At 54.3% G+C, this 19,986-nt stretch overlaps 1 protein-coding gene across 1 annotated transcript in view; it reads left to right on the top strand.

The window, feature by feature from the left end:
• The window catches only part of CPNE2 (copine 2), a 44,974-nt gene extending 30,739 nt beyond the window's left edge, over positions 1-14,235 (top strand). Inside the window, exons 13-16 of the mRNA XM_019754189.2 lie at positions 2,681-2,732; positions 4,157-4,290; positions 12,174-12,410; positions 13,672-14,235. Coding sequence (XP_019609748.2) covers positions 2,681-2,732; positions 4,157-4,290; positions 12,174-12,410; positions 13,672-13,779 — 531 coding nt within the window. The 3' untranslated portion in view covers positions 13,780-14,235. The remainder of the gene's footprint in view (positions 1-2,680; positions 2,733-4,156; positions 4,291-12,173; positions 12,411-13,671) is intronic.
• The last annotated feature ends 5,751 nt before the right edge of the window (positions 14,236-19,986 follow it).

Genomic DNA, 19,986 nt, shown 5'->3' with positions numbered 1-19,986 from the left:
CCGTGTGTCTGCTCCTGGCGTGCATTTGGTGTGCAGTACTTGTTTGTTGACAGTGAATTTGGGGCCCAGAGGCCTGAGCAGACAGGGGTGTTCGTTCTCTGAGGGTGGGAAGCTGGAAGGAGCTAGAAAGACCTTGCCGCCTGGCTATCTACCCTTGAGGCCTCAGTTTCTTCCTGTCCTGGGCAACGGCTTGAGGGACTCAGAAAGCATTTCCCTGAGGAGATGGCTTGAGGGCTTGTCGGACCTTCAAACTAAGCCAGAGTTAGTCAAATGAAGAGAGGGATTGGGCAGAAGAAGGGTCTGGGATGGGGAAGAGCAAAGTTTATGACTCTCCCCATTTTACAGATGGAAAAACTGAGGCTCAGAGAGGACAGTCCCTCTGAGTGCCATCAGCTCCCTCTGAGCCTCTGTTCACTGTCCCACCCCTGCAAGGGCCACAGGGAACAGTGTCTTAAGTAACTCACTGAGCAGAGGCAGGGCAGGGGCAGGTGGGGTGAATGGGGCATTGATTGTCAGAGGCTGCAGGGAGTCCCGGGACAAAGACCTGTGGCTGGTCTCCAGGGGCCCCTAATCGGCTTGGTGTGGCCTCCAGGTAGCTTGTCCTGTTTACTGGCATTTCTCAGGCAAACCAAGGTGACAAGCAAGGGAGGGGGCTGGGCTGCCACAGGCCACATGGATACTTGTCCCTCAGGTCTGTTCCTGGCTCTGCCGTGGCTCGCTCATGTGACCTAAGTATTCCTTGGCTCTCTCTGAACCTCACTTTTGCCAGCTGTGAAATGGAACTGCTGGAGTAGGTGACCTGAGAGGCCTCCTGCAGCCCCACCCCTTGACCCCAGGCCAGGCCCTTCCCCAGAGAGGGTGGGTGGCATAGAAAGTAAAATATTAATCCATCTCTATCAGGAAGGGGCCTTTCCCTCTTGGTCTCTAAAATCTCCTAAAATCTGATTTTGCAATCATTGGCCCAAGGGAGGCCTGTTTCCCTGGCAACCATTTTCCTCTCTCAGCCCCCCTCTGTACAAGCCCCCCTCTTAATCTCTATAGAGGCTCATGAAGTTGCCATGGCAACAAGGACCTCTGGCCCCTACACCTGGAGCCCAGACGGGGGACAGGGTAGAGAGGGCCCCTGGGCAGGGACAGGGCTCAAGAGGGACATCAGGAGACTGGCTCCATGCCAGGCACGTAGGGCTGAAGGAGCAAAGACCAACCGCCCTTTCCCTAGAAGAGGGAGGAGTCTTCTCAGGCCACATGCCCACCCACAGGGCAGCACGAGGGTGAGCTGCCCCTACTGAGGCCCTCCTCTCTTGACCCATGAGGGCTCTCCAAGGCTTGGGGTCCAACCCCCTCATGAGGAAGGAGGGGCCTAGGTCTCAGGCCTGGTCTGCTGCGTGGCCTTAGCACCTGGCTTCTCCTCTCTGGGCCTCAGTTTTTTCATCTGTGAAATGGGGACGTTGGCCTTCCAGCACCCCCATTGTAGTGTCTCGGAGCTAAAGTGTCTGTCTGGAATTGTTTGTGCCCACACTGAAGCTCTCTTTGGCCCAGATTTCTTAACCCTCCTACTTCAAAACCCTTGGGGGAGGAACAACTTTAGAAGTTAGTGGGTTCATGGAACGTGAGCTCAGGAGGCAGCCTGCCCTGGGTTCTAGACCCAGCTCTGCCCTTCAGTAAATGTGAGACCATGGAAACAAGTCTAATCCATTCTGTCTGTTTCATCATCTGAAAAATGGGGTAATAACAGGCCTTTCCCCATTGGGTCGTTGTGAGGAAGAAGTGAGGGGACACCTGCAAAGCACTGAACATGAGGTGTGGCACGCAGTGGGGCAGGTGGCTGAGTGGGGAGTTTGGCTGTTAGACGGCAGGGAGAGGGCGGGAGAGTAGGGAGGTTCCCTGTCCCTACCTGAGCCCTGGCCTTTCATGAGGCCCGGGTTCTGCAGCCACCCCCGTCCTACCTGCAGCCCCGAACAGGGTCTAATTATTGGTCCCTGTGTGTTCCTGGCTTGTCATGGGTCCAGCGGCGTCCGGTCCGGGAGTGTGCAGGGTCTGCCTCTGATGACCTGCCTGGGTGTGGGGCTGGGCCTGGAGGAACTGTGACAGCCCTCTCTGCCCCTACCCCTGCCCTCTGCCCCCATTACGCTCCGATTCCCCCAGTCCAGCCTGAGCGGGTTGTCAGCTAATCCGCAGTTAGGTTTGCTGGCATAAGGTGGGCTTCTCTCCAAGCTCCTTTCCCGTTAAGATGGGGGGAAAGCCCTGGGGCCCAAAGAAGTGGAACTCTAATTATGGCCCCCACCATAGTGAGCGCCAATTCGAAGGGGCATTCCAAGTGCTCCTTGACCCACTGCCCTCAGGACACCTCTGTCCCACTCAGGGACTCAGGTAGTGGGGTGAGGGGTATAGGCAGCCCTCATCCCACAGGAGAGATTGGGGTGATGTGGAAATATCTCGGTCTCCTCCCTTATGAATTGAGGTACTTGGGCCTGTCTGTGTGGGTCAGACCCAGCAGGGGCTATGAAAGCAGATGTCGGGGGTACCGATAGCCCTGACTTGGGGTGGGGGAGCAGTAAAGAGCCAGGTACCCTCAATGGGAGCCTGCGCCTGGTAGGAAGGAAGGGGTGCGTCTGGACCTAGCAGGGTGGGTGGCCTGGGCCCAGGAGGTGACCGGCTCAGCATTTTCTCTGCATTTCAGGTCTCCCATGAATTTGCCATCAACTTCAACCCCACCAACCCCTTCTGCTCAGGTGAGTGTCAAGCCCACTTACATTTGCCCTGGGTTTACACCAGGCCATCTCCCTGGGTGAAGGGAGGGCAGAGTACAGGTTTCTGTCCTTTCTCCCTGACCCTACCCCTCGCGCTTGCTCAGAATGACAAATGGAGAAACAGATAGGGGTTGGAGTCAGGCAGTCCTGGATTCAAGGCCAGCTGCTGCCCTTTCCTGGCTGTGTGACCCCGGAGAGATCAGTATACCTCTCTGAGCCTTTGCCTCCTCACCTGCCCCAGGGAGGTGTGATACTTACTTGGCTCACCTCACTGTGGTCAGGTGAGAATTAAGGGAAGTGTTGACAGGAAGCCTTGTGTAGACCAGGAGGAGGTAAGGGTGGCAAATTACACTCCTGCCTCTCACCTGCCACCCACCCACCCTCGCTGGGAGGGCCCAGCCCTGCCCTCCCCTCCCTGCCACCCACAGAGAGCCTTGGCACCCAGGGATTGCGGGTCGCCTGGGGGACTGGAGGAAGAAGGGGCAGAGAGTGAATGTGGTATCTCTATTTATCGCTGGCGCCCCCACATCTGAGAGCATTTCTGAGCCTCCCAGAATCAGTGAAGGAAGTATGGAGTCAGAGAAGGAGCTCCAGGTGGGATGGAAGAGGGTGGTCCCTGCTATCACAAGACCTTTCAGCCTAGGATTTGGCTTGGGTGCAGCATCTACCCTCCCTGGGGATCCGCAAAGCTACGCCAGGTTTGCACTTGGAAGGGAAATGCACCATGTGGCTGCCAGCTTGGGGATAATGCCATGGACATCTGCTGGCAGGAAAGGTGGCCCTGTCCTCCTGCTGGGCGCTGTCTGGTTTGGAGAAGGCCCCCAGAGATGTTTTGTCCAAGTTCATGTTGGTTAACCTCATCTCTGGCCAGTGGCCTTCTGGGCAGGGCCACAGGGCAGGGGGATATGCTTGGGCTCAGAATGGTGGCTGTTTGCAGAGCACCTACTATGTACAAGCATCTCAGGCCCACCAACAATCCTGAATAGAAGCCATAGCGTTCCCAGAATGGACCTGCTGATGGCTTCTCGGGGCCCTGAAGTGTCATTGCAGGTTTTGCCACACCTGCTGGAGCCCCTGTGCCAACTGCCCCAAAGTGTAGATTATCAGTCTCAGTAACAGAGAAGGAAACAGGTGCAGAGAGGTTAAACAGCTTGTCCCAGGTCCCACACCTAAGAAGTGGCAAAGGCAGAATTTGAACTCAGGTTTGTCTGACTCCACTTTCAGGGCTCTTTGCTTTACACCACCCTGACCCTGCTCTCGGGGAGCTTCCGGTCTCACGGGGCCCACACTGGTCATGGCAGGGGCATTTGGGGAGAGCATGACATGGTCCTTGGTCAGCAGTTGGAAGGAGAGCGGGTGCAGGGTCAGGGGGGCTGGGCTGACCCAGATTCTTCTGCCGGAGGCAGGCGTGGACGGCATCGCCCAGGCGTACTCAGCGTGCCTGCCCCACATCCGCTTCTATGGGCCCACCAATTTCTCTCCCATCATCAACCATGTGGCCCGGTTTGCAGCCCAGGCCACGCAGCAGCAGACAGCCACGGTGAGTAGGCAGCCACCCATGTGGACGTTCAGGATAAGCCTGCATGGGCTGGGCCCTCCCTGCCTGTCCTAGGGAGGCCAGACTGAGGTCCATCCTTCCCACCCCAGCCATCCCCACGGCGCTGTCGAGCTGGATACTCTGCTTTCCCTTGTTCTAAAATCCTAGATGCCTCTCTCTGCACCTCAGTTTTCCTGCAGGTATGGTAACGGGGTTGGAGCTAGCTGTCGGCTTCGTCCTGGCCTCTTAGGGCACAGACCTGAGGAAGACACGGCAATTCCGTGCATTTGTAGAAGGAAATAGGGCTGTGATCAATAGGGGGAGCGTCCCCAGGGCAGAGGGGATACATGGAAACCGGGAGGCCGTGGTCCCTGCAGCGCCCTAGTCCCAATGGAGCTAAGGGGCGCGGAACTGTCTGGTGCTGGCCCGGCACTCAGTGATGGGGTTCGAGCCTGGCCTGGCCCGAGACGGCCAGTGCTGCTGTGCACCTGGAACATACGGTGCATGGCCACATCCGGGCATCTGTGTCCTGGTCCTCGCCCGCCCCCAGCCCTCGGCGCAATGCGTGTGGAGGTCTCCACGCGTCACCTCCTCCGCCTCCCCTGCCATCCACTACAACCTGCCCTGGCCTCACTGCGAGTTGGTCACCCTCCTCCACCTGCCCCAGGGGCAGTGCCGGAGCAGCATTTCCCAGGCCCTCTGCCGAGTCCCACTCATCAGGCTCGCGCCACGGCTGGGAAGCCAGCAGCTGCCCTGGGGTGGCGGCCCCTGGACCGGGTTCTAATGCTCACCTGGCACTGCCCCCGGTGGCACCTGCATACACCGCTGCCCCTCTCCAGGCGTCCTCCACTCTGAAAGGTGCCACAGTCCCTTCTAGACTGTTCTTTTCACTCCCAAAATATTATCTCAAATTCGCCCACTTCCCGGTGGAGGGTCCTTTTAGCTGCAAACATCAGATCCTGCCGCTCCCAGCCTCTCCCTTCCTCAGCGACCTCCTCGCCTACCCATAGCCCTTCCTTCACTTACAGATTCCACCACTGCCCTCAGACACACCATGCTTCTTCCTCCCAGTCTCTGCCCTGCCATCTCCTCTGTCGGGAGGTTCTTCCCTGACTCTGCCCAGCTGACGCCATCCCATCCCTGTGTCCCCTCAAATGCCACTCCCCCCCGCCCCCCCGCTGCTTTCCTTGACCACCCACCTGAAGGCCTTCTCCCTCCTTGTCTGTTTATTCCCGTCTGGACTCTGAGATGCAGCAACATGTCCTTCACATATTCTGTCACCTGGTCCATTTGATGCCAGTGAGGCGAATCCCCCAAAGTGGGGACTCAAACCCTGAGCTAAGCAGCTTTCTTCTTGGCTTCACATAGGAAGGAATTCAAACGTGAGTTGATACCGAGTTTAAAGTGAAAGTAAGTTTATTTAGCAGAGTAAGAAAAGAAAGGCCATGCCACAGACAGAGTGGCGGTCTCTAACCGCTAGTGGGAGACCCCCTCCAGTCCCCGGGCTAGGCCATATGTGTGTTTTCTTGCTTCTATGGAAAATTTCTTGGTATGGGGGGAAAGGAGGAAGAACAGTGGTCAGTTTAACTTCTGTGAGATGCAAGAAGGGCAGGTTTATCTTTAACTTCTGTGAGGCACAACCTGTGGCTTGTTTGTAGTGGTCTTAACTCCGGGGATGGCTGCGATGGACTCTCTCTGCTTAATAGCCTTTGGATGGTTTGTTCTGCGATTGGTTAACATCCACCTGAGTTCTGTCTTGGGGCATGCAGGCAGCAGGCTTGGGATCCAACCTCCAAGTTTCTTGTTTTGTAAAACTAGTCCTCATGCCCCTCCCCTGTATTATATTGCGCGTCTTCCTGTTGGACTCTTGGCCCCACAGGATGGGTTATGTCTGTGCGGCACTGTTTTCCCCCTGCCAGCCTGCAGCAGGCACTCATTCATTGTGTTCTGGAATGGATGGATTTAAGTCAGACCCTGCTGTGGGCTGTATGCTGGGTAAGGAGGTGGGAAGAGGGGACTCAGCCAGCGCCTCTCCCAAAAGGAAAGGGAGCTGGTCCCATTGGGACAGCACAAAGGAGGGGGACACCTACTTAGTATGTCACTAGGAAGATGGATGTTGGTGGTTGGCAGGCTGTGGTGAGATAGGAGGGGGGAGGCTATGAAAGACAGAAGAGGACACCAGCGCCATCCTGGGGACGGCAGGACAGCAGCACATGGTCTGGTTGTTGGGAGGCAGGAAGGGGACCCGGGAGTCAGGATGCCAGGGTTGACTCCTGCCCGTGCCCCTTCCTCACTGTGATGTGGGTGAATCACTTAACCTCTCTGAACCTCAGTTTCGTCATTTGTACAATGGGAATACGAACAGGACCCATTAGTCCGGCACTCAATGATGGGGTTCGAGCCTGGCCTGGCCCGATTAAATGAGGTAGTGCAATGCCTGGCACCCAAAGACACCTTAAGGACAGGCAGCAACCAGGTCCTGGAAGAGGCTCCTGACAGAGGTCAGGGAACCGCTGAGGGAGGTCAGTGTGTGAGGGTCAGCAGTGAAGCAAGGGTCCTGGTCCTTTCTGTTCTGGGGAACAGGACTGTCTCTAGTCCCTACCCTGCCCTGCCTGCCTGCCTGGGGGCAGCTGAGGGCCTGAGACCGGCCCTCCCCAGCTCTGAGCCCATTTCCTTTATGAAATGGGAGAAGCCCCAGGAGCCATGAGGATCTGGGGCAACCTGAATGGGACAGTAACTGGAAAAGGCCTGGGAGGGGCTTGTTATAAAATTCCTGGGGGTGCAGGGCTGGAGTCGTTTGAATGTCTGCTGCCAGCCAAGCCACTGGCCCGCCCGGCCTGGTCTATTATACCGGTCTATTATCCGCCTGAGCCAGCTTTCAAATGGAAAAAAGGCCTGCATTCTTGTTTAAGACGGAAAAAATGTGAGGTGGGAGTAGGAATGAAGCCCGGTCACTTTCAGTGCCCTTTCACCTGCCACGCCTCGTAGGACTGGGCAGGAGAGCAGATCCTGGGGAGACATGGGCCTGTGCCTGCTGGATCCTCGGTCTGCAGGGGGCCTGGGCCCTGGGGAAGGCCAGGAAGGTGTCTTTGTGTTCAAGGGAACAAGTGCCGAGGGCCCCCAGAGGGAAGAACTTGGCCCTTTCTCTGAGCAAGTCCGAATTCTGACCAGTCCTAGTCCTCTCATACCTCAGCCACTTTGTTGTGACTTGGTCCTCCCAACCTGGGGAGGTAGGGAGCCTGGGGAAGCACTATCACCCACCCCAGCTATGTGACCCCGGGCCATCTCCAAGCATCTCTGGGTTGCAGGAGTGGAGTCAGGGCGTCTCTTTTGGCCTCTCCCACGATGTCCAAGAACAGATACCTACCCGTCTCCACCTCCTGCCTGTATTCTGCCTCAGGTCTCACCTTGCACTGGAGGTGGGGGAGGTGGGGCTGTCTGATGGTTCAGCCCCAAGCTCCAGAAGCCCATCAACCTGGTGCAAACCCCAGTTCTTCCACTTCCTGCCTGTGTGACCCACAGCAGGTTGCTTAAGCTCTCTGAACCTGTTTCCTCACCTGAACAATGAGGATGATGGAACATTACCTGCCTAATAGAAGCATTGTGAGGATTCAGCCAGCTCAGCACATAAATTGCTCAGCACAGTACCCGACACACAATAAGCACTCAGTGAATGTGGGTGGCTGAATCTTCTGAGGACACCTCTTGGGCCAGCATTTGGCGATGCTGAGCACATTTAGGCCCAACGCAAAAAATAATTGGTGGATTGACTGATGCTTTTATACAGCCACTTTCAGGGGAATACTTGGTGTGGCTTCACCCTCCCTGTCCCCAGACATACGCACATGCACGCACACCCACATACAGGAAATCGGGAGCAGGGGGTAGGAAGCATCTCTCTAGGCAGGGCTGTACTCTCCGTTCATTCATACAACACATCTTTACCAGGCATATTTCTGCACGGCGCTGAGGGGAGTGTGATGCTCAGGATACGGCCTCTGTCTTCCCAGAGCCCGCGGTCTAGTGGGGAGCCAGTTCAGGAAGCAGCAGCTGTGATGCCAGAAGCACAGGATCGTAAAGGTGGCACCTAACCCAGACAGAGGGCTCAGGGAAGGCTTCTTGGAAAAGTGGTGTTCAAGCTGAGACGTGGAGGATGCTTAAGAGTTAGCCTTGTAAATGTGTGTGTGTGTGTGCGTGTGTGTGATGCCCAGGCAGAGGGCACCGCATATGCAAAGGCCTGGAGGCATGGATTGTGGGCATAACTAAAGGAAAGTGTGTGGTGTAGGACGGGTGAGTTGGGGGTAGGTGAGATTGAAAAATGTGAGCCGACTCCCACAGGGTCTTTGAAGCCAGTGAGGAATCTGGATTTCTCTCGGGGGCATCGGGAGCCACTGAAGGGTGCTAAGAGGTTCCGGTGGGGCGAGGGGACTCCTGTCATGGGGCTTTCATTCTTCCCTCTGCTCTGGGCCCTAAGACTTGGCCCATCTTGTCCATGGCCCATTCTGGTTTGTCTCCTAAGTGTCTGTAGTGGGGGAGCTGAGAAGCAGCCAGGATTCTGGGAATTTGCTCCCTTCCACTCCTACCCCCAGGGTCTTCAGCAGCCAACTTCTCAGAAATATGTCAGGGAGTGCAACTTCCCGGACTCTTCCTGGGACTACTGTGGTCATGTTGAGTTCTTATCAATCAAACCACATGTTAAATGGATTAGGGCAAATGGCTATGTACAGTTCTAGAAACCAGAAGAACCCCTGCTGAAGGCAAAGGATACTCCATCCTTGGGGTATTGTGTTGGGAGTTTGCATTTGACCTGACAGTGATCGGCTACATTTCTGGAGCAGGGACAGGGTGCCAGGCCCGTGAGATGGAGGAGAAGGTGCAAGGGGCTGCCCCAAGGAGCAAGCGCTTGGGGTGTCGGGGGAGAGAAGTATCCGAGGAGCCCACCCCAGGGGGCAGTGCTGGCAGTGGAGGCAGAGCTCAGGGCTGGGAAGGGCCTTCGTGTGCTTGGGATGGAGCGGACACACTCAGGTAGATGGCACTTGGAGCTGTGCCTGGGAAGGGTCTGCAGGGTGTGCAAGTGAACCAGGAGAGGCCCACGTGGAGGTGGGAAGGCTTGGGGTAGCATAGGCCAGGAATGTCTGTGGGTCAGCAGAGCCCCTTCCCACCTCCTCCTGCCCAACTCCCCCCTTTCTCCTACAGCCCCCTCCTGACTCCCCTCTGAACTGTCTTGGGGTGGGCCGGGGACTCCTGGGGTTGTAATGGACCTTAGAAATGCCTGGGTAACCTTGGCTCTGCATGCGATAGATGGGCAGGAAGCCCAGGACTTGTCTGCTGCACACCCATTGCCAAGACTAGCCCAGCCTGCTGACCCCAAGCTGAGGCCGGGCACATGGGTGGAGGCCTTGTGACTGGGTGGTTTGCACACAAGGGTTAAAGTCCAGTGCCATGACTCGGAGCCTTGCCCTGGGCTGCTATCCCGGACACTGGGGTGCTGGGTGAGAGGGTGCAGGCCGCTGACGCCAGTCGGCAGCAGAGGACATTGTGGAAGAGCTCCAACGTTGGAGTTGGCCAGGCTGGGGTTAGAATCTAGACTGTGCCATCCCATCTGGGAGGCCTTGAGCAGAGCAGAGCCTCATGCAGCCCATCCCATCCCTAAAAGGAGCATCACAGGGTGCGGGTGACAGGGAGTGTCTGTGTGTTAGCAGGGACTTCCTCACCCTGTCGGTGCAGGAACCCAGGCCCTATCTGTGCCCACCTCCCCGGGAAAGAAGGCTCCAAGGCTCGGAGGGAGGCCCAGGCTGGTGTGTTCCAAGTCTCCCAGTGTAGACGTGTGGCTGATTGGAAGGGGAGCCATGAAGGGAGGAGGGTGGCAGGTGGCAATCTGAGCTGGGAGGGGCTTAGAGACCAGTCCCACCCACTGAGTGGTGAGGCCAGCTGACCAGGCCAAGCATTTTCCTTACTGCCAGGCCTCTCAGTGCCTTCCTTCCTGCCAGCTGAGGTGCCCCAGAAATACTGCCCTGGACTATTTCTGGTGAGATGATAGTGGGGTTAGAGAGCCACTTAGGGAAGGTGGGTGCTGGGACGATGGTGGGCTGTGGGGGAACAAGGGTCTACATGGGCATATGGGCCCCTCCCCAACCCTAGGGATGGGGGGCTGGCAGCAGCAGCCCTCCACTGCAGGGATTCAGGCTGCCATCTCCATAGCAACAGGTATCCCTAGCCAAGGGATTGATCTCTTAAAGGCACAGTGCAGGAGGAGCTGGCTTACTGCGGCCAAGAGCTGGGGTTAGGATGGTGGGGTCCATGCCTCCACGAGTCTCACCCTCCTCCCATTCTCCTGGGGGACACGCAGGAGAATAAGGCATCCTAGGGGGCTGAACTTGTATCCTCTGTACGTTCCCCAGGGAGCAAATAAGTGAAAAGGTGGCCGAGGGTTGACCTGAGGCCTAGCTTTGGCCTGAGCTCTATGACCTTGACTAGTCTGGGCCCGTTTCCTCTCCTGAGAATCAGCAGGGTCAGACTACAAGGCCAAAGCCCTGAACAGAATATTAGGGCCACAAGGGCTTTTCTGTTTATGGATGGGGATAACCGAGTTCCCAAAAAGGGGGTACAGGGGGCTAAGGACAGCCAATGAAAACGAGGTCAGAGCCAGCTTGGAATCCCAGGGACCCCTCCCCCTCCATAGGTCATCCAGGGAGCTTTCCTGACCTTCATTCACTCACTTCCCACCTGGGCAGTTTATGCTATAGCCACCTATCACCCACACTAATTATTCAGTCTTTTTTTCACTTAAATAATTTTATAAAGAAACTTTATAAAGCACTGGGAGAGGTTAGTGGTCACTTGCCATAGAGAGTAGCAATAGAAATAAATACCGGGGGAGCCAAAAAAATGTATGCACGTGACTTGTAGTCATCTTTTGTTATCAGTATGTATTATTAATTTTAAAAGTTTTTTCCTTTCTTAAAATGTGCATACTTTTTGGCACCCTCCGTATACAAGAAACTGTATAGTGGTATTCAAGGCTAGCTAGAGACTATTGTCCCCTAAGTTCTGAGCTTCCTGCCTCCTCTTTGTTAATAAGGTTACAAATGGTAGAGAGGCGTTAAAGACACACTAGCACCAACCTGAGAGTTCTCCTGGGTAGTTTGTAGAATTGAAGGACCAACAGCCTTCCCACTGTGACTGAGTGCTCTCTGGTGTGTGACCCCAAGTCTGCTTGTTACTGGCCGAGTCCCACAATCCGAAGTGCCGGCCTACATGACCTGCTAGGCTCTCGGGGTCCTGTAACCGTCCTCCCCCAAGCTGGGCCCACTAACGTCACCTGACTCCTGCAAGGCGTCTCAGGGTCCTGTGTGCTCACAGGGTCTGAGCCGGAGCGTAGCCGGAGCGTGGGGATCGTGTGCAGGTGGAGCGGGGAGGCCGCTCCCGCCGTCTGGCAGCCAGTGGTCTTCCTCACCAGCCGAGGGCCTGCCAAGAATGCAGCTGTTAACCAGCGAGCTGCCACATGTGCAGGCATGTTCTCTCTCAGAGGTGCAGCGACTCCCACTTTGCAGATGAAGAAACTGAGGTGCAGAGTGAAGTCAGAGTCCCAGTGTGGGAACTGGCAAAGCCAGGCCTTCAGTCTCAAGCTGGGGAGCCCAAGATAACACACAGGGCAGGACGAGGGCAGTCGGCTCCAGCCGTGACCGGGTCAGGGTTTAAATAGATCAGAGGCCTGGAGGGCCCAGGGCGCCATGGGAGGTGGCTGGGATTTGATTACAGCTGGGGGAGCCACCTTCCTCCAAGGGGTCAGAGGGCTTTTGGGGGGGCACTGGGATAGGAGGGAGGAGGAAGGGGGGCCAGGGGCCTCAGAGCCCTGCTGAGTGCCAGCCGACTTCATCCTGCAGCAATACTTCATCCTCCTCATCATCACGGACGGGGTCATCAGCGACATGGAGGAGACGCGGCACGCTGTGGTGCAGGCCTCCAAGCTGCCCATGTCCATCATCATCGTGGGTGTGGGCAACGCTGACTTCGCGGCCATGGAGTTCCTGGATGGGGACAGCCGCACGCTGCGCTCCCACACGGGGGAGGAGGCAGCCCGTGATATCGTGCAGTTCGTGCCATTTCGCGAGTTCCGCAATGTGAGTGTGGGCCCAGGCTGGGGAGGGGCCGGGTACAGGACCCCAAAGGCTGTAGTGATGACCAACAAGGAAGGTCTGCCCAGTCCTAGGCTCCTCTCCCCTTAGCTCCACTGACTACACTTCCTGAGGGCCTACTATGTGCTCAGTGCCACGCCAGGCCCTGCCCCAGTGAGGCTGGTGAGGCCGCGTGTGAGCACTTGCTTCAGCGAGCTGATGGAATCCAGACTGGGGCTCCAGGGCAGGCTTTCCTAGAGGACCTGCCCTGTAACCCTGACCAAGTCACGTATCCATGTGGGGCAGATTTCCAAGACATAGAGGGAAGAGGGCAAGGTCCAGAGTTGAGAGAGGCTTCTGTGGTAATCCCCCCTCCCTCAGCCTCACTTCACAGATGGAAAACCAGCCCATCTTACCTCTTCTCCCTAAGGTCCCCTGCAGGGGCTACTGGGGACCCCACCTGGCTCCTAGAACTGGCTCTGGCACTATCTGCAGGTGGCCCGAGGTCTGCCCCCAGGAGGCTGGGGAATGGCTTCCTGGTCACTGCCTGGCACCTGGGCCCTTAAGGAGCCCGAGGGAGCACAGCCCCTCAGATGCCATCCCCAGATGCCATCCCTATACTGCCAGAGGCACCATGTGGCCTTGGACCAGTCCTTGACCGCTCTGGGCCTCAGTTCTCAGCCGTAAGGGCCTCTCCGGTACCTTGGCTCAGATCCTGGGAGCCAGTCCCAGCAAGAACTGACCACTGATTTGGACCCAGTGGTCCTCGTATCTCTGCACAGTACCTGTGGGTTTACGTGAGGTGGTTTGACTCATTAGCTTCCTGAGGACAATTGCTGGGCATCGGCCACCACTCATGCACGGGATGTTGACCGAGCACCTCCTGTGCGTGACCTGTGGTTGCACGTTCAGCAGTGAAGCAGACAGTCATGGTGTTTGTTCCAGCCAAGGTGCTCAGGAAGTGTTTGCAAGGTGAACGGGCTGTGCAGCTCGCCTCCACCAAAAAGCCTCCCACAGACAAATTCTCCCTAAAATGTTACTCCCGGGCATCTTAAGTGCTCAAGCGAAGAGTTACACTTAACGTAAGGCAGGCCGTGCTAACAGTGGGATTTCAGGTGTGGACAGGGACGCGTTTTGGACGGCCACGGGCCTCAACCCTGCTGCTGTCCTCCAGGCACACCTCTGTAGCAGCTCTCTGGGCATGGTGCCCCTCACTTCTGGGCACTAATCCTTACTCTCTCCTCTCTTCACGCCCCGGACCCTGCAGGCAGCAAAAGAGACCTTGGCCAAAGCTGTGCTGGCGGAGTTGCCCCAACAAGTTGTGCAGTATTTCAAGCATAAAAACCTGTCCCCCACCAATTCAGAGCCCGCCTGAGCCCGCAGCAGCATGCCAGCTGGGCCTCCCCACCCAGGAATATGCACGCTCACCCTGCTTCCTTGTGGGTGGCCTTTTTTTTTTTTTTTTAAACCGATCCACATGTTTTTTTTTACAATCAGACCTCCACGCCCAACTTCCCTCAGCCCAGCTGGGCTTCCTTTGTTGGAGTCTACTGATGATACTTCCAGGCCAAACCGGCTTCCTCTCCTCCTCTCCCCACCCTTGCCACTCTTAAGTATTGAATGTACTTTGTATACTTTTCGTGGAATTATTGTTATTAAAGAGAATAAAATTTTTACAATCATAACTGGCTTTTTCCAAGTAACTAGCTGCCGACTCTGAGGAATGTGTGCCCAGGACACACCATCGTAGCCTGCCCGGTTCATGCGCTGTTTTTTAATACTGTGACCATGTCCTATTTGTTATCTCAGGGTAATAAAGAAGTTTCAGACATCCCTGTGTCAGCTCCTTCCTCAGCCGGGACCCGATAGGCTCACTGATTTGGGAAATGAACACGAAAACCTCTTTCCTCCAGCCAGCCTGTGAGGGCAATGCCGTTACTTCTACTTGGGGACCTGCATTCCACATGAGCAGTAATATTTGTTAAACTGGCACAGAACCTGGCAGTGGACATGCTCAGTATGTGAACAGAATGCACAGGCCTCCGCCAAAAATGGCAGGCTTTCTGGCCCCTGCACAGCCCACACGCTGACCCAGCCAGCACACGGTCCCCCCTTCTTCCTCTTGGTCCACACTCTGTCCTAGGTCCTCCCATCCCCCTTACACACACACACACACACACCCCCAGCTGATGCTGTCACCCATTTGCTCCTCCTTCAGGTCTCCCAGACACTGGGGTCGGCCCTGTGCTCTGCAGTGTGAAAGGCTGTTTAGCTTTAGGATGCTGAACAGGGCTGCTTCGGGCCCTGCTAACAGCCACTGGTTTTTACTGCGTGTCTCTCTGGATTCAGGCCCAACTTCATGAAACCAGCCAGGGGACCAGTCTCCGAAACCCCAGCCTTCCTCTCCGTTCCCTCCTCTTGCATATAACACATCTTTCTCTTTTATCCACCTCCCCCTGGGAGTCCCAGCAGCCCCTTTGCCACAGGCTCGTGTATCACCAATAAGAACTGACATTTATATTAAGCACTATGTCTCCAGCTCTGTGTTAAGTGCTTCACGGACATTATCTTGATGAACTCTTCCAACAGCCTGTCTATGACCATTTCAGAGAGGAGGGAACAAGCAGAGACGCTAATCGAACCTGTTAGAGGCAGAGCCAGAACTTAGATCTGGGCTGGCAGACTCCAGAGCCCACACTTGTTCCACTGAACTGATGTCCTCCCTCGACCCTGCAAGGGTCTTCTGCTCAAGCTGCTAGTTTGTCCTTCCTCTCCGCTGAAACGGGGAAGTCTCTTACCTCGAGTTCCTCCTCCAGGTAATTCTTACTAGGGACCTGCTAGACCTGGGCTGTGCACTAGGCAGGTTCCTGCCTCGGGGCGCCTGGTAAACTCAGGAGCTGGTGCTTATCTGGTGGGAGCGAGTGAAGGCTATCTATCCTCATCTTAAGTTTTCAATGCCTCTGCTGATTCTGTGGCCCTCAAAAGTCAGCTGAAATATCCTTTAGGGACGCCTTCACTTCTCCAGAGAGGGCTGCAGGACTGCATGGAGCCCCAAATCCCCCCCAAGGACCTTTGGGAAATCACAGCCACATGGATGGAGTCCCAGGACCAGTGCATCTGGCAACTTTAGCTCAGGCCTAGCTCTTGCTCAGAATGGCTGCAAGACTGGGTGTTGATCGAAATAGCAGCACAAGACTTCTGGTCTACCCTCCTGCTTGGCAGTTGATGTGAGCCTAGCTGGAATGTGACATCCAGAGTAGTTTGTACCCAGCCCGGCCTGGGATAATCTGTCAAGTTCTGGTTGACCAGAGGCTTCTCCAGGGGAGCAGCCTTCTCCTCCCAGCCCCACATCCTCTCCTTACCCTTCGTGGGACGCAGTATTGGGGTGACCACATCTCATGCAGACCTCTCCCTTACACTTCCCCATGTGAGTAATTTACCAGATTAGTGAAACTGGGGAGTCTGGGTCACGTGAAGGCACAGCCCCTGCCTTCCACCAGGGTCCAGGCCCAGTGTTTCAACATTATGGACCCACCTACCTCAGGTGTGGTATCCGCAGCCCCCACTTCCCACTCCACGTAGGAGACCCAGCCATCTCTGCTTTTGCTTCCCCCTCTCTGCCCGAGGTTGGGTGGGTCGTCAAGCAAGCCCTCTACTCCTGGCTGGCTTGAGTTCACGGGACAGCAATGCGCCTGAACTCCTGACCAGGCCAAAACACCACTTAAAAAAAAAAAAAGCAAACCAAAATAAGTTAGTCCTGGGGGTGTAATGGTGACTATAGTTAATGCTGTACTATATGCTTGAAAGTTGCTAAGAGAGTAGATCTTAAAAGCACTTGTTACAAGATAAAAATGTTTTATAACTGTGTGGTGATTGATCATTTCACAATATATACAAATACTGATTATGTTATACACCTGAAACCAATATATGTCAATTATATCTCAATAAAACCAAATAAACCAAACCCTGGTGCTGCTACTTGGTTCTTGTACATGAACAGTAGGCTGAAAGTAAACTTGGAAATCTGACTGTAAGACTCCTTCACCCTGAAATTACCTCCACTGAGGACTGAGCACTGGCATTTATTGACAAGTGTCACTGAAACTGCAGAAAGCCAGGGGTAGAGTTAAAGGCTCAAATTAAAATGCTTGTTGTCACCTAGCCGTCACCCAGGCAAATCACTGAACCACCAGGAATTTCAGTTTTCTCCACAAAAGGTAAAGAAGGGCTGCCTCACAGGACTGTTTTCAGGGTGAAAGACACTACAGTCCACAAAAATGGTCTGTGTATGTCGCAAACAGTGCCTGGCATGTACACAGCAGGCCCTCGGTCCAGACTGAGGGAAACAAATCAACACAAAGGACAGGGAGGTGTATGACTCGCACTAAAATGTATGGGAGAAGCCCTGCCAACAGTCTAACGCTGAGTGGAGGCTGTGTGTTTTGCTGCCCATCTCCTCTGCGAAGCTCCAATGCTGGGGCCACATTCTGCCTGTTCTTGCTGTGACACTCCCTTTCTCTCCACACCATCGCTCCAGCAGGTAAGGGAGCAAGCTGCCAACCCTTGCCAGCATCACTAAGGCATGAATGTGTGACTACAAAGGTGTTGCCAAGACTCGAGTCTCCCACCGAGCAGAACTTGCAATCCATGCTAAGTGGGCTGAGCATGCCAGCACATCAAGAAAATGCCCAAGTCCAAATGATGGTGCATTGCCACTGAGCTCTCCTTTTTGTTTTTCTAGAGGGGCTTAGATGACAGCTGAGCCATAACCCACGGCTAGGACATCCGAGCCAAGGAACCGGGTGTGCCTGAGCAATTAACATTTAGCTAAGAGGGAAGCACACAAAACAAGCTGGTGGTTGGGGCTCTGACAACCACATCTGACCCTTCATCCTGTCAGTGTTCTAGCTGCAACTGAGGAAAGCCAGGATGGATAAACCTGCCACAAATCATCATTACTGGAAGCGCTGGGCACCCTATGTAGAAGCGGGAGGCCGACAGCCAGTACTAACAAGATGGCGACCGTTTACTGAGCACCGGTGCCAGCTACCACACCAACTATCTCATCTAGATCATCTCACCCTTGCGAGGAAGCTGGTATCATTATTCCTATTTACCAAGGGAGAAATGGAGACCCAGAGAGGTTAAAGACCTTGCCCCAAGTGACCCAGCTAGTGAATGTCTGGCTCCAAGCTCATAACCACGATGGTATGTCCATGGAAGGTGGAAGTAAGCCGAGTTTCCAGGAAGGAGAAGCAGAAGCAGGGGAAAGTCTTAGGCAAATGAAGTTTATCTCTTGGGTAGAAAGGATGCAGCCGGAAGGGAAGGATGCTTGAAGTGGAGAGTGAAAGAAGTAAAGATGCAAGGGACAAGCCAGGGTCACCCCTAGTTAAGGGCTCGACTTTCCGTCTAGGGTGCTCCTGAAAAAAGCTCAAGCTCCCCCTACCCCTCTGAATTTGAGAAGCCGCGGCCTGGGGCCAAGGAAGCCATACATAAAACAGGTCAGCAACCACCTCTTTAGGGCCAATCACATCGGCCTCCCTGCTCTTTACACATGGAAAGTGGATACTATGAATTTTATACTCCCTTTCTCCCCACCAAGTTAGGTGACAGGGCCAAAGGTAGATGGCAACAGGAAGTGACAGAGAGCAGTGTGACACAAACTAGATAGTCCAAATAGAGCTGGCAATAGGATTCCTCCTAGACGAGCTTTTTCCCTAGCCTAGTTCAAGAGTTGTAAGAATACGACCACTCGGGAAAATGTAAGCAGGTTTAAAGAAACCCCCACAAACTTTGTTTTTATCCCGTCATAGTTATAAAACCCCAATTATCTATTAAGGCAAGAGTGCTGTATTTTATGGTTTAAAGAAGTGTTTCCTTGCAGCCATTTCTTTTCTCTTCCTTTTTGGGTTTGAAGCACATGGTTTACCTCGGATAAGGCTGCTTCCTTTATTAGACAGACCAGGTCCTGCTTTGCTATTCCTGGTTCCACAGAACGTGTTTCAGTTCCAACACTCTACACTAATGGGTACAACAGAACACGATGAAATGATCACGGGTGATTCTCCATCTCGCCTGAGACACCATTAACAGAACTCTCAGTCTGAAGAGCCTCAATCTTCTCGACACAATCTAGCTGTTACGGTTATGGGGAGGGAATTGGGAGCACAGGACTTGGCACAGGTAAAGCAAGATGTTACTCTCTGACGGGTTTATTAGCTTCCCAATTAAGTATGTTTTAAATTCCTGCAACCCTCTGTCAACTTCTTCCAACATCAACAGAGACCACAATGTATCGTAATGGCCTCTTAAAAGTCAAACCACATGAAGAGGGTGACTTTGACTCCTCAGCCTGCCTCCTGAAAGGATTCGAGGTTGCTCTGGGTACAGTCGTGAATAATGACAGCACAACCGCACGAAGAGCGAAGCAGAGGAGCAGAAGGAGCCTACACAGTTTTACCTAAATGCCTTGTTTGTTAGAATGGAGCTGACGCGCCTGTACTGACAGTCAGGAACAATTAGCACAGTCGTTCTGAAGAGGAGGAAGAAGCACGAGGCATCAGTTATGGGTGAAGGGAAGTCACCATCTGCCAATGGGCACCAGAATGTCAGTGCATTGGAAGGGGAAAAGGAGTGGGTTGGATGAGATCCAGGGGCCTCTCTGCCCACATTAAAACTGAGTAGCTTCTCTGCCTGCCAGCATCACAGTGTCAACACATTCTGTGTGTGTCTCTCTCCGTCTCACACCCAAGGAAGCAGAAACAAGTGACGTAGGAACCCAGGGGAAGAAAGAGTCACACAGGCCCATTCTCCTGAAGCACAGGGGCCTACAGATTTTTTTTTTAAAGCCCACGACTTGAGGCCTCCATACCTTGTCTCCCTCCCTCCCTTTATGAGACAGAGGTGGAGCAGTACCTCTAGGTCTTGGCAGAGCTGCTCCGTGTGGGAAGGGAAAAGAGCAGGGGGCAGCAGATAGAAGAAGAGGAAAGGACACGGGCAGCACCTTTAAGCTAGAAATAACTCCCCTAGTTGGAAGCTACACTATGAATGTATGAAACAGAGACCTCAACAGCGCATAGAGCACAGTCAGAATATGCAGGTGTGTCCCACTGTTAGGATCCCAGGAACGGCCCACAGTAAGTCCTCTCGGTCACATCCCTACTAGCACATCTGATTTCTGGCTATGATGAAATAAGTCCTCTGTTTCTCAAAGGTTTAGTCTTAAATGGAATTAGACAGAGGGAGGAGAAGGAATACGTTTTCCAAGAGTAAGCGCAAACTTCACAATGAATGATGAGTGTTAAGTGACACCCCCCAGCAGATGCAGTTTTTAATCTTAGTCACACAACATCAAGAACTGGGCAGTTCCAGGGGACTGCGCCATTTCATTACCTGAGTCAGTGCTCTCCCCCCGCACGCTCCACAATGCAGTATAACCAAACACCCTGTTCACATCAGAATACAATGTTTAAATAATACGAGTCCAATAATGGCCCTTGCTTCTCTGTGCTGCTGAGAAAGGAAAAAAAGGAAAAAAAAAACAAGAAAGCAACATAACCCAAACCCTTTGCAAGCCAGC

The sequence above is a fragment of the Rhinolophus sinicus genome, linkage group LG11, assembly GCF_036562045.2.
Source record: "Rhinolophus sinicus isolate RSC01 linkage group LG11, ASM3656204v1, whole genome shotgun sequence".
Classification (NCBI taxonomy): Eukaryota; Metazoa; Chordata; class Mammalia; order Chiroptera; family Rhinolophidae; genus Rhinolophus; species Rhinolophus sinicus.
This window is presented reverse-complemented; position numbering and strand designations above follow the sequence as displayed.